The following is a 13,969-nucleotide window of genomic DNA, read 5'->3' as shown; positions in this document are numbered from 1 at the left end:
TTGTTTACGTACTGAAGTCAAACTCTTGTAGTTTGTGGTATAACTGGGGTTGTGTGAAGTTAAACTATTGTAGTTTACTTATGAAGTTTACCTGCTATAGCTTGTAGTTTACCTAGTGAAACTAATCTTTTGTAGTTTGTTAGAGTTTACCTGGTGTTATTTACCTGGTGTAGTTTGAAGTATGGAGTTTTTTTAAGGTTTAGGAACCTGAACCTTTAAGGAACCTGTAGTTCATCTGGTTTTGTTTACCTGGTGTAGTATGTAGTATACCTGGTGTAATTTCCCTTTTTTAGTTTGTAGTTTACCTGGTATTATTTGTTGTTTACCTGGTTTGAATTTCTTTTTGTAGCGTATAGTTTACCTGATGTAGTTTGTAATATACCCCGTGTTAATTGTAGTTTATAAAGTGTAGTATACCCCGTGTTAATTGTAGTTTATAATGTGTAGTTTACCTGGTGTAGTTTACCTGGTGTAGTTTATCATGTGTAGTTTACCTGGTGTAGTTTGTAGTAGAGGCCACAGGCGTTGCAGACAGGCTGACCAGCAGAGCTCCTCCTCCACAGAGTCGTAGTCAGAGTGAAACAGTTCACACACTGGAGGCCTTTCCTCTGAGACACCGTCTAAAGAAGATTTAATGTTTTAGTCCAGACAGCCAGCAGGGGGAGCTCTACATGTACTGGCTCTTTTCTGGAGCAGCTGTGATGTGTGTGAGTCTCACCGCTCTCCTCTTCGGTCCCAGCAGAGGTCTGTTATTGGTCCTTCGCTGGGTGCTGCAGGTGTGACACAGGTGACCACCTGCAGTGTCTCTCCTCCACAGGGGGGCGCTCCCCGTCCCACAGCTCACACACTCACGCTGCTCTGAAAACACACACATTTAAACACACATCACTGTCTGACACACAGCAGACTCAGCTGAGATACACAGGTACACAACTCACCTGGTGATAGGCTCCGCCCCCATGGGAGAGGAGGAAACGCCAAAGCAGAGGAGGAGTAAACGTTGTAGTTGCTGTTAAATCCAGGTGTTGAGGAGAGGGTGCAGGTGGAGGGCGGAGTCTCAGTACGACTTCCATAAAAGGATAAAGATGGAGGCGGGATGACAGAGCTCTTTGATTGACAGGTGGAGTCATCCAACCAGGGGTGGTTCATGTGGGGGATGTTTGGAGAAGGGGCGGGGCTAACCTGTGGATGAAATCAAACTCTTTTAGAGCAGAAGAAGAAAGAGCGTCTGAAGCTGACGTGACAGGAAACAGAAATATCAAATCTGAGCGTGATCCTGACCTGTGGAAGGAACCTGGAGGTTTCTTTCTGTGATGTCATGACTGCAGGGAACCAATCAGATGTCTGCAAATAATCTGACATGATCACTGTGAGTCTGGAAGACAAAAGTTAGAGAGAGTGAGACTTTTTCATAAATTACAATCTCTGCTCTGTGAGCTGAGGAATGACGACAGAATTTGGAACAGAGTGAGACCTCCTCTGGTCGTCAGCAGGAGGAGCTCAGGTAAAGGTAAAAACCCTCAATGGTGAGAGGGGGTGATACTCACTGAGGTGATGCTCTGCTCGGACTCTTCTCTCCTCTCTGGCTGCTGAGAGCTGAGAGTTCAGACCCAGAAGGAGGAGGAGGCGGAGGAAGAGGAGGAGGAGACAGGAGGTGTAGGAGGAGACCAGCTCCTTCAGTCCATCAGAAAAACTCAAACTAACTTTAATTTCTTCTCCAGTTTGAAAGACTTTTTATTTCATTGCACTGTTTTTTACAGACTGATTCATTTTCTTTTTCATGTTTCTGACATTACCCAGAATCCCCAGAGGTCTTCATTCATAGGTCAGATATAAACGATACTATAAAGATATATTTGTCAGTTTGGAATAATCAAAGAGATAAATGAATGAATAAATGAATAAATAAATAAACACGTCTCTGTGTGAAGATGAGAGTCTGTTTGTTCCCTCAGAGGCAGGAGGCGTGATCCTTCAGCAGTGCGGGGTTTACCACGCTGCTCTGAAGGGGCAGGTCCAGAGAGAAGTCAGTGGGCGGAGCTTGCAGGCGCTGGCGGGGCGGTCGACCCCCCCTGTGAGGGATGGGCAGCTCTGAGTGATGAGCGGGAAGAGGGGAGGAGAAGAAGTACGGATGGAGGAGAGCCTGCAGAGGACGAGAGGTCAATCTTACCCACACGTTAATCAAAATCCTACATTTCCCATGATGCACTTTAACAACAGACTCCTCCTTTAGCAGCAGAGATCTCTATTTCTGATAACAGACAAAGCTCAGGGGACCTGAACCTGAGCCCTGAGGAGCTCCTCCTCCTCCTCACCTGTCCACACCTGAGGCCTCCTACCTGTGGGGCTGAGCAGCGCTGCTTGGACGGATAAACCAGGAACTTGTAGAGCAGGTCGACGGCCTGAGGACACGTGTCAGGGACGATCTCCTCCAATGGGATCGCAGGATTCTCCTTAAAGGTGATTTTGTTGTAATCAGGCAGCTCCACGATTTCCTGAAAAGGAATAAAAACACACACTCTGTAATGGCTTTATTCATTAGTAACTTCAGTTCTGAGTGTGTGTAGGTGTGTGTGTGTGTGTGTGTGTGTGTCTTACAGGCCAGCTGTCCTGCGTCGGGGTTCCCAGCACTCTGAGGACACAGCAAAGCTGTTCGATGTCGTTTTCTCCAGGAAACAGAGGAGACGAGTTCAACAGCTCCCCGAAAATACAGCCGACAGCCCTGAAACACACAAGACCTCAGCTCCTCTTTGTTTTTTATTCAAAATCAAAGTTTAGAAAAAAGGAAACAGGTGATACAGGTGGGCTGAGTGTCAGGTAACAGCTACAGGAAGCAACACTCTGAGAGTTTCTCACCACAGGTCGACTCCCTCGTCGTACTTCCTGGCTCCATACAGCAGCTCAGGAGCTCTGTACCACCTGAACACACACACACACACACACACACAGGCTCAGAAACTCTACTCTGAGACCCTTCACTGACGTGCAGTAACAGCAGATGACCAGGAGGTGGCACTAGACATAGCTGCACACATAAAAACACAGCTTCTGTTCCTGGTGGAGTGTGTAAATGTTGTAAACGTGACTCTCTGAAGAAGAGGAGAGAAAGATCTGTGAATTTTTTTCCAGGCTGCTAAATTTCTTCCTCATACACAAAAGTCTGAGTCATGAAATAACTTTTACACTAATTCACAGTCAACGTCAAAAATCACAGTCATCAAAAATATGTGCGCGCATTTTGGCGACAGCAGCGTTAAGTTCCATTCATTCAGACGAGTTATCATTCTTTGAAAACTAAATTAAAGCTGTAAGCAGCATAAAAACAACTGGTTGTTCTAAAGTCAGTTGTCAGAAACGATACTACACCATGGAGTCGACTTTTATCCAGTTTTGAATGTTACAGAGCTACAGGTGTTATGGAGCAAAGCGTGACCGTGCTAACTGGTGACAAATGTGTCAGTGATCGTGGGCTGGCAGTCCCCAGTTAACAGGGTCACACTTTACACTGAAACACCAGCGATGCCTGCAGCTGTGTTATTAAATGTGTCTCCTCTATCCAACCTCAGGTAAAATGGTTGAACTGCAAAGAAATAATTTTAAATGCAGATATTCCAAATCCAGCTTTTACTTTCTGTGTTTAATGAAAAAGTTGCTTTTAGGCTGAGGTTATGACCAAACATGGACTCACTATGGAGGGGAATAAAACACTTTGGTGTATCATCAAACTATTAACCAGTCTTATCAGTAGTCATTAAATACAAAACCATTAATATTCTGATAGATTTGGTGCAGTTCTCTGTCTGGACATAGTTTTCTGGCTTCTTTATCATAACCCAGGTCTTAGACTCAGCAGTCTGTGGGCGGGAGTGTGAATTTGCATGTTAGCTAAATATTTAGAAATCATGGCTAACAATCTAGAAATCTTGACTTAATATTTAAAAATCTTGGCAAATATCTTGAAATCTTTGCAAAAGATTAATAAATGTTTGCTTAAGATTAAGTCTTAGCTAAATATTTAGAATGAAACTAAATGTGTAGAAACATAGCTAAATATCTAAAATAAGGACATCCATTTATAACATTTATAAATAACACTTAACATTTAGATAAAACATTCAACGCTTACTTATAATATTTATCAAATATATTTCACAAATATTTCTCTAAATCTGCAGAAAAAGTGATGTTTTAGAGCTAAATGTGGAGAAACGTTGTTATTTGCAGTATGTGCAACTTTACAATCTGCACCCCTGATACTCAGCATCTGTCAAATTGTTGTTATTTAGGTCAAAAATGTGTTTTGTGGTGGTTAACACCCTCACGCTGCTTGACAAACCATTGTACTCTACAGCACTTCTGTTGCCAAGATGCTTGCACAGCCGTAACTATAAAAACAGTAAATTTGTCTCTAAGCCAAGTTGTAAGGACTGACTCTGAACCCTGATTGGTCGAGGTGTGTTACCTGGTCGCCACCTGGTGGCTGTACAGTCTGTCCCCCTGCTCACTGAAGAGCCGAGCCAAACCGAAGTCTGCGATCTTCAGGTGACCAGAGGAGCTGATGAGGAGGTTTGCTGGCTTCAGGTCCTACACACACACACACACACACACACACACACACAGTTGAAGACTTTTATTCTGAAGGGTTGCAGGACAGGAATGTTGGCTGTATCCCAGACCTGACACTGACCCGGTGCATGATGTTGTTGTGATGCAGGAACGCCACGCCCTTCAGCAGCATCATCATGTAACCTTTGACCTGAGCCGGCGTCAGCGGCCGCTCAGAGTTCCTGATGACCTCAGAGAGGTCGGACAGCATGAAGTCAAACACCAGGACGAAGCCCGTCCCGTGAGGGAAGACGTCCTTCAGCTTCACCACCTGAGGAGGAAGAGGAGGAGAGAGTGACCTCTGGAACACGCTGACCTCTGACCTCTGACCTTTGACACTCACATGCTGGTTGTCCTCTATCTCCTGCAGCGCCTTGATCTCCCTCAGAGCCTGGTTGGGGATGCCGTCCTCCAGCCTCCTCAGAGCGACCTTCTTCAGGGCCACGGTCTCTCCGGTCTGACAGAAACCAGATCACAAAATTATTAGTTTTGACTCTTCTTCTCTTTGTGATCCATGTGGAAACAAAGATTATTTGATCAGCTTAGAGAGGTCACTTTTAAGATTTCTCATATTTAATGACCTCAAGTTAAAAATCTTCCCATTAATTCATGATTTAAATCAAAGTATTCATTATTTGTGTTGTTAGCAGCAGGTTACCTCGATGTGTTTGGCCTTGAACACGATACCATGAGCTCCTTCACCGATCCGACCCAGAATACTGTACTGCTCCATCTCTGCAGGACCTGGACCATTCAGAACCACCAGTCAGAGTCCAGATCCAGAGTCCAGAAAGCTGACAGCGGGTGTTTTCAGTCGGATATTATCTAACAGTGCTCATTTGTTCTCATTCGTTAGGTTGGACCACCTAGAGACGACTTTTCTCAGCTATTATTGAGTCTTAAAACGGACTCAAATCGACAGAAAGACGCTGAAGATCCCAATAATTAAGACTTTATTTTCAAAAACAAAAAATATATCCTTTAAGTTTGTTCTTCAGCCCAGAATCTGCTTAAAAACTCTACAAACCGTCCTCTGAGCAGGTAAACAGCCATCCGACTGTTTGCTAACGTTGCCTTGGTAACCCCCTCGCTCTAACGTCACGTTAAAGCCGTATTTCCCGCCCAAACCCGCAGCAGGTGACATATCACGGGTGTCTGAAGAAGCTGTGTAAGCAAAGGCTCCTGTCTTTGGTCTGACATGAACTTGTTTCACACACAGAGAGGTGTTTTATCATCGTTTTCTGATAGCTTCTGACAGCTAGCAGGGAAGCTAAACAGGGGTCCGCCATGTTTGTTTACCATGACGTCATCAGAAGGGTTCGGATACAGAAGCCGAGAGGGTGAAAGACAAACGCGCTTTGTTATCACCACATTTTTCGTCTGTAAAAAAAACAAAAACATAAACATAAACCGAATTTTAAAACTGTTTTTCTATTGGTGAAACATTTATTAAATTAATAAAGGTTTTAATGACCTTTGACCTTTTCTGCCAGAGCTTCACCCCCTGAAACAACCTGCCTGAGGAGACCAGATCACCAGACCCTTTGCCCTCTTTTAAAAACACATTTTTATCCTTGTATCTTTGCAGGAGATGATATTAAAACACCTTTTCATAATCACAACGCTATTTTATTTTTTCTTAGGGCTAATCGTTAATCTTTTGTTGTTTTATTTGCCATGTTTTTTTTCCTTTCATCTGGCAGTTTTTTAATTCCCTTTTAAGATAAAATAAGATGGAAGGGGATAATTAAAGATTTCAGCAGCAAAGTAAATTGTGCAATCAATTTTTTTTTAAATAAGAATGTAGAATAATGAAATAAATGTAACCCAGAAAAAAATGTGTAGAACTATTAAAGTACAAGAAATGTTTGAAGACCCAAAATACAAGTATCAAATATATATACATGTATATTATTTAATTCTCTTCTGTTATGTTTGGGGTTTTATTCTCTTCTCCCCATTTCTCTCTCTTTTTTAAACCATTTATTTTCATTGTCATTTTAATTTACAGAAAAGAATAGATGATAATAATAATAATGATAATAATAATAATAATGAATAAATAAATAATTAAAAAAGATGAAGGAGAAATATTTTTTTCTTATTTCATTTCTCTTTTTAATTCTCTTTTATCCTTAACGATGACTCTCTTTTACAGTTCATTTTTATTTAATGAAGCACTTTGTTACACTGTTTTGAACAGTGCTACATAAAGAAAACTAGTATCATATATTTTTTCTTCTCTACTAAATAAAAAGGTTAAAAAGAAGAGCTGGAAAAAATATACAAAATGCTTATATGGTTATTTTACCTAACATTGTATACCATTTAAACGTTATTTTGGCATTTACATTTGAACTTTTATGTCTTTCAAATCTCTGAGAATCTGGACAGAACTATTTTTGATTAATCTTTGATTCTGTTTAACTTGTACTACTTTAACGATATGTTTCTGGGGCTCTTACTTTGAAATCCGGAAGCACTCATTTGGGTGAGATGTATTTCCGGGTCAGGGCTCTGTTTTCATGAGGTTCCTCTGAGCTTGCCACAGACACAGTGGAGTGACAGTCTGTTGGTCTGTGATGTCTCTGAAACTTTTAACGGACCGTGTGTGACTCGTTGCAGGACTTCATTTGTTAGAGACTAAGGTTTGGACTGATGGAGGAAACCGAGACCACGTCCGGTCCGGATCAGTCTGAGGCTGGTTCCAGGGTGGAGCAGAAGGTTCTACAGTACGAAAACTTTATCAACGAAGTCCTGAAGAGAGACCTGCAGTAAGACACACACACGTTTTACACACGTACCCTGTAAATGTGTTTAAACTCTGATAGAAAATAAAACGTGTCAGTTAAACTGTGTGAGTGCAGAGATCAGCTGAATATTGAGTTTATTTATTATTTTCAGGAAGGTGTTGGAGCACAGAGACTCTGTTTATGAGAAGATCTCTCAGTACCTGCAGCTGAAAAACACCATCCAGACTCTACAGGTACACACACACACACACACATATATATATATATATATATATATATATATATATAATGTATAATTCAAAATCTACATGAAATTAAAAACAGCGCAAAGACGCAGGCAGGTCAGTTCAGCACCTGGACTATGGAGCTATTGTTAAAGCAAAATTATTTGTATGTGTGTAAATGCATGTGAACTAATCCACAAATGTGTAAATAGAATGAAAAATGTAGAAAATATTTACAAATGCTTGCAAAAATCCACTTATGTTTAGACTGATTCTTAAATAATCTCTAGTCTTAAAAGCTGAAAGTCAAAATGTTTTTTTCTATAAGACCTGAAAATACACACAAATCATCAGTTACACCTCCCAATTGGCCGTCTCCGCACACATGACTGAAGTTTGTGGATTAGTTCATGTGTTTGTGATGCATTTACACACACACAAATATATTTGATCACAACAATAGCTCCATACTGGACTCTTCTCCTTCAGAGCCACACTGTTGTGGTCCAGCAGAATGTGGTTTGTCCTGGTCTCTCTGGAACTCTCTGGATGGCAATGTCAATCAATCAATCTGTCTTTATTTGTATGGCGCCAAATCATAACGTTATCTCAAAACACTTCACAAAAACATTTTATTAGCAGAAACCAAACATCAAGACAAGATAAGGAGTCTTATCTCATCTTAATCCACCATGAGTACAGGACTTTGCAGCATTTAGCAAGTTACAATGGCAAAGAAAAACTTCTCTTTAAAGGGCAACTCCGGTTTTTTGACACCTGGACCTTATTTATAGGTGTGTGCATGCTCATATACTCACTCAGACAAACATCGTGCAGCTCGGAGTCCTTCAGAAGTTATTTAGATCCAGCTGATTTTAGCCGCACTTAGCGGGGGCCACGGCAAGGGAGCTTCAGCGCGGGACATAATCTCTGCAAAATCGCTCTTTTGGGCTATATTTTTTCATCCATCGCCAGTGTTATCATAAAGTCAGCTCGTCTACGTCTTCAGACTACGACTTTTAGTTTGACGGTTGTCCTTACTGGTTTGAGCCTGAGTACACGGACGAGGAGCTCCATGAAAGAAGGATGCAGAGGGAGAGAGACGAAGAGCTGGCTCGAGAACAACAAACAGGAGCACGTCCACGACTCAATGCAAACTGGTGGTGCGCTTGTGGACAGTGTTCGCCTATGGCAACAGAAGAGGAGTGTGTTTGTGATAACGATGGATAGCGATGGATGTAAAAATATAGCAGAAATGAACGATTTTGCAGAGATTATGTCCCGCGCTGAAGCTCCCTTGCCGTGGCCCCCGCTAAGTGCGGCTAAAATCGGTTGGATCTAAATAACTTCCGAAGGACTCTGAGCTGCACGATGTTTGTCTGAGTGAGTATATGAGCATGCACACACCTATAAATAAGGTCCAGGTGTCAAAAAAACAGAGTTGCCCTTTAACGGGCAGAAACCTCAGACAGAACCAGACTTATGTTTGACAGAGATGTACTTCAAATGTGTGTTGCTCCTAAACCTGTAGATGTTGTTTAGCATTGATAAACATCCCTCTCCTCTTTAGAGCTGAGGACACATGGTTTCCTCTCTGTTCCTTTATATACCGAGTCATGTGACTAACCTGTGAGGTGTGTGTGTGTGTGTACAGGAGTCTGGATCACAGCAGCTGAAGACTGAGGTGGATCTGGGCTGTAACTTCTACGTCCAGGCTGAAGTGTAAGCCTCACGGAGCGTTCTCCTTTGTCGTCTTCTGTCTAAAATAAATAAAACTTGAATACGAGGTGGATTAATCTTTCTTCTTCTTCTCTTGCTCTGTCAGGGAGGATGCGTCGAGGATCTTCGTGGCGGTCGGTTACGGTTTCTTCGTGGAGATGACTCACGACGAGGCTCTGAGGTTCATCGACAAGAAGACGAGTCAGCTCACAGCGTCAGTACATCAGTTAAAAACACACGTGATTGGAAACAGCTGAAGAGTTTCTTCTTCTTCTGTGGTTTTAGTGTCTGCAGTAACTGTCGGCCTCCAGCAGAGGGCGGCAGAGCAACAAACAGCAGCTCTGATCAGGCTCAGAGTCCTGCAGAGTTAGAGCTGGCATGAAAAGCAGTGTCTGCTGTGTGTTAGCTTCACGCTAGCTGTTCCCTTTGTTTAAAATGAGAGATGCTAACCATGCTACGTGTGTGTGTTTCAGCTTCACGGAGCAGCTCAGCAAAGACTCTGCCAAGATTAAAGCCAACATCAGGATGGTTCTGGAGGTCAGTTTGTGTTTTACACGTGTGTGTGTGTGTGTGTTTTCAGTCAGACTCTCAAAGCAGACCTCTGATTGGCTCTTCTCTCCCTCTCAGGGTCTGAGGGAGCTGCAGGGACTCGGCGACATGGAGGAGAGCCCGAGGAGAGACGTTTTCTAGACGTCAAGACGGAAGGACGGCGGTTTGAAGATGTTTCAGACGAGCAGCACGGGGATGAAATCTCCTCTCGTCTTCGTTGGCTGCAGACATTTAAACACTGAAGAAACTGAGCTGTAAAGACAGACGCCTCCTCAAGGGGGCGCTGTAGAGGTAACCTACAGCAAACATGTTTGTGTCTCCAGAGAGCGATGAGCCCAGCTCCAAACAAAGACTGGAAGCAGAGGGAAACTGCAGCTACAGAAAAAGTTTGTCCGATTTCTTAAAGTTTGTCTTTTGAAGGTGATCAAAGAAGAAAATGTCTCCAGAGCTTGACGGAGACGGTGACTGAAAAACCTTTGAATGTGATGCAGAAAGTGAGTGAGATTCAGGTTCTGAACCTTCTGTGTGTGGATTGTTCATAAAACCTGAAATCTGTTAAAAACCAGAGGTGTGTGGACAGTCGTGTTTTCTGTCTCATGTCGAGTCAGTGTGACGTCTTGAACAAGCTGCTGACAGCGTTTAAAGGCAGCTGATGGATCTGCACATCAGAGTTTTAAAAGATGTGGTTTAATTTGTATCCAAGAACAGGGGTTTTATTTTGAGTGATTCTTGCAGCAGTTTTTTAGTTTAAAAATGAAGATACACCTGTTGAATTCTCTTCCAGCATCCTGATTGACAAAAAAGGGCCAGACTGATTCACAACATGTCTAAGTCTCTGTGACTTTACCACGCCAGCTGATGAAAATTAGTAGAGAGAAGATGGATTTGAGTTTTTCTCTGCTGAAAACGATTTCTATGATTAATTTTGTAGTGATGGTGGACACTGGAGCCTAACTGTCAGACAGAAAAAGGACAAAAGAGCAGAAGAAAGATAAACAGGAGAGAGATAGAGCACGAGCTAAAGGCTGAAACACAAGATAAAGGCTAATACATGAGCTAAAAGGAAGCTAGAGTCTAAAACACAGGCTTATAGCTTAAACACAAGCTAAAGGCTACAACACAGGCTAAAGATCTAAAACCATAGACTTAATAAAACACAAGATAAAGACTAAAACACTGGCTAAAGAATAAAGAACAAGCTAAATGCTAAAACACAGGCTTAAGGGCTTAAACCATAGTCTGTATAAAACACAAGCTAAGGCTAAAACACAGATTAAAGGCTCAAGCATGAGCTAAAAGTTGAGACATTAGCTAAAAGGAAGCTAGACTCAAAAACAAAGGCTTAAAGCTTAAATACAAGCTGAAGGATAAAACACAGGCTAAAGGGCTTTAACCATGGACTCTTTAAAACACAAACTAAGGCTACAACACAGGCTAAAGACTTAAACACAGGCTAAAGGATAAAGCACAATCTAAAGACTAAAACACGGGCTAAAGGTTAAAGCACAAGCTAAAGGCTAAAACATGAGCTAAAAGGAAGCTAGAATCTAAAACACAGGCTAAAAGTCAAATCACAAGCGAAAACACAAGCTAAAGACTTAAACACAGGCTAAAGGATAAAGCACAATCTAAAGACTAAAACACGGGCTAAAGGTTAAAGCACAAGCTAAAGGCTAAAACATGAGCTAAAAGGAAGCTAGAATCTAAAACACAGGCTAAAAGTCAAATCACAAGCGAAAACACAAGCTAAAGGCTACAACACAGGCTAAAGGATAAAACACAGGCTAAAGACTAAAACAGGGGCTAAAGGCGTAATCATTAGCTAAAGGTTAAAGCACAAGCTAAAGGTTTAAACATGAGATTAAGGAAGCTAGAATCTAAAACACGGGCTCAAAGTCAAAACACAAGCTAAAACACAAACTAAAGGATAAAAGACAGGCTAAAGGATAAAACACAGGCTAAAGGATAAAACACAGGCTAAAGCACGAGCTAAAGGCTTAAACACAAGCTTGATGCTCAAAGGGCTGTACCACTCTGTAACACAGGAGCTAAATTGTTTGTGCTAATGTTGGCTCCAACCCACAGTCAGCAGTTATTCTGCAGTGGTCTGTTCAAACTTGAGAGTCTATCAATAAAATGAAGAGCCAGGTTACGTTAGCTCTGCTTGGTGAGGTTGGAGTTGGTAGATGAGCTCTGGTAGGACAGAACCAGGATTCACTAACGTTACACGTTACAGACACGTCTCAGAACAAAGAATCAAAGAAAATTTGAGTTACATAGATGATCTGATCTCCATTTATTTCCAAAACAAACACACGCCTTGTTTAGAGTCATGTCTTCACGACAGTGTGTGCGACTTTACTGCAGTCCACTTCAAACAGGTCCTCCTCACATCCTCCTCTAGAAAGGAGGTATTTAACTCTTTTAGTCTTTTCCTGTTCCTGTGGGGCCTTCAGTTTGTTAAAGGTGTTAAACATTAAAGGTGTATTCATGTAAAATAATCTCATCCTACTCTCTCACAGCCAGGTGTATCAGTATTTCCTGAGTCTCAGGTGTTTGCAGAGATTATCCACGGGCTGTTTTGTCTCTGACTGTTCAGAAATAATCATGAGTCTGTGGACGTCCTGTCAGCTCCTCTCTAAAGCTTTAAGGAGACAAATCTTTTCACAGAGCTCCTCAGACTGCAGATGTGTCTGAGCTCAGGTTGGTGCACGAGAGCGTCCACGTGCACGCTCAGGTGTCCTGCTCTGCTGTCCGGTTACAGGTGAGGTTATTACTGCGTTGGATTATTTGCACTCAGACTGACGGGATGATAAAAATACAACAGTAGTAGAGTAACAATAAAAAACATAAAGCAGTCGGCACGCTCAGGAGCCGCTCAGTCAACAACACACACTGCCTGTTTCCATGGATACGAGATGCTAAATAGAGTCGTGTGTGAAGAAGCTGACTCTGGAAATAGACACACACACACACAGGAGCACGTCCTGCTGAAGAGGAGACGCGTGACAGAGATGAAGGCTGGGGCCGACACACTGTGTGAGGTTTGGAGTGATGCCTGGCTCAGCGGCTCCTCGGCAGCCGGTTCTCATCTCAGAGACTGAGACACAAAACTGATGAGTCGGATTGTTTTTAAGCTTCATCCTCGTCTCACAGTCTCTGATGAGTTTCAGACCAGCTGAGTTCCTGTTTCTCAAACTGAACCATGAGCTGACGAACACACATCACCTTTACATTAAACTTACTCACAGTGTTTTTATCTATAGATGTCAAAAATCATTTTTAATGTTCCACATGTTCACCTCCAGCAGGTGAGTGTAACATGAAAACGACTCTAAATGTGTTTTTATTTCATGTTACTAATGATAAACACAGTCTGTAAACACCGGGCTCACTCCTCACCCCTTCTGTCCTCACACACTCTCCTCACACACTCTGCTCGTGAACCAACAGGAGGAGCGCAGCCTTGTTGTGCTGACGTCACCGTCATGCTGCTGCATGAGCACTGCCGCGTGCTCTGTCAAGCTACCGGAACTCAAGTGGAGTGTGACGATAATCCTTCAAAACAAAAGCACAACGTAATCCGCTTCAACACACCAGGAAAAAAAAAGAACTCTGACAAAGTGTTTATGACTTAATTTATTAAAAATTGTCTTATTAGACTTAATATGAGAGAATGTCAGAGAAAATATTTTTTTTAAAGATGCTAAATTGTTTGCGAAAAGAAAAGAGATCTGCAATTGGGTTCAGAAAAGTGTACTTATCTCAAAATATCGTCTTAATACAAGAAATTGAACTGTTACATTTTTCTTTGCCATGTTGAAATCCACACATCCTGAAATAAAGATACTTCCTTGAAATAATTAAAGAAGTACGGTGGCCTTTAGGTGTCAGACAATTAGCAAAAGCCAAGGTCAGTTATCACCATAGACAGAGAAAAGTTGTAAAAGTAAGTAAATAATTGTTTTCTTTTTCAACTCTTGCTATGACAAACACAGCTAAAATGCTAACGTTATGGCATTACCTATTCACAAAGCTAAATATAAGGTAAAATAATAGCGGTAAATATAGAAATAAATGTACCATGAAGGATTTCACAAGGTGAGACCCTTATGAAGC

General features: G+C 41.9%; 2 protein-coding genes across 2 annotated transcripts; one reads left to right on the top strand and one right to left on the bottom strand.

Moving 5' to 3' along the window:
• Positions 1-1,129: 1,129 nt before the first annotated feature.
• On the bottom strand, positions 1,130-5,920 carry cdk20 (cyclin dependent kinase 20). The gene is made up of 9 exons (XM_074682366.1): positions 5,264-5,920; positions 4,949-5,062; positions 4,688-4,876; positions 4,463-4,584; positions 2,857-2,919; positions 2,599-2,722; positions 2,340-2,495; positions 1,282-2,143; positions 1,130-1,182 (listed from the first exon to the last, which is right to left on the bottom strand). Exons 1-8 carry the CDS (start codon positions 5,336-5,338, stop codon positions 1,952-1,954), a joined length of 1,035 nt encoding a protein of 344 aa, XP_074538467.1. The 5' UTR covers positions 5,339-5,920; the 3' UTR covers positions 1,130-1,182; positions 1,282-1,951.
• Positions 5,921-7,103: 1,183 nt separating this feature from the next.
• Positions 7,104-10,413, top strand: uxt (ubiquitously-expressed, prefoldin-like chaperone). The gene is made up of 6 exons (XM_074682367.1): positions 7,104-7,379; positions 7,510-7,591; positions 9,237-9,304; positions 9,408-9,515; positions 9,775-9,838; positions 9,929-10,413. Exons 1-6 carry the CDS (start codon positions 7,264-7,266, stop codon positions 9,989-9,991), a joined length of 501 nt encoding a protein of 166 aa, XP_074538468.1. The 5' UTR covers positions 7,104-7,263; the 3' UTR covers positions 9,992-10,413.
• The last annotated feature ends 3,556 nt before the right edge of the window (positions 10,414-13,969 follow it).

This window comes from Halichoeres trimaculatus, unplaced genomic scaffold (assembly GCF_033239565.1).
Source record: "Halichoeres trimaculatus isolate MK-OKI-2021-1 unplaced genomic scaffold, fHalTri1.1 fHalTri1_scaffold_11, whole genome shotgun sequence".
In the NCBI taxonomy this organism is placed as follows: Eukaryota; Metazoa; Chordata; class Actinopteri; order Labriformes; family Labridae; genus Halichoeres; species Halichoeres trimaculatus.
The sequence above is the reverse complement of the archived record's forward strand: the minus strand, read 5'-3'. Positions and strand labels throughout refer to the sequence as shown.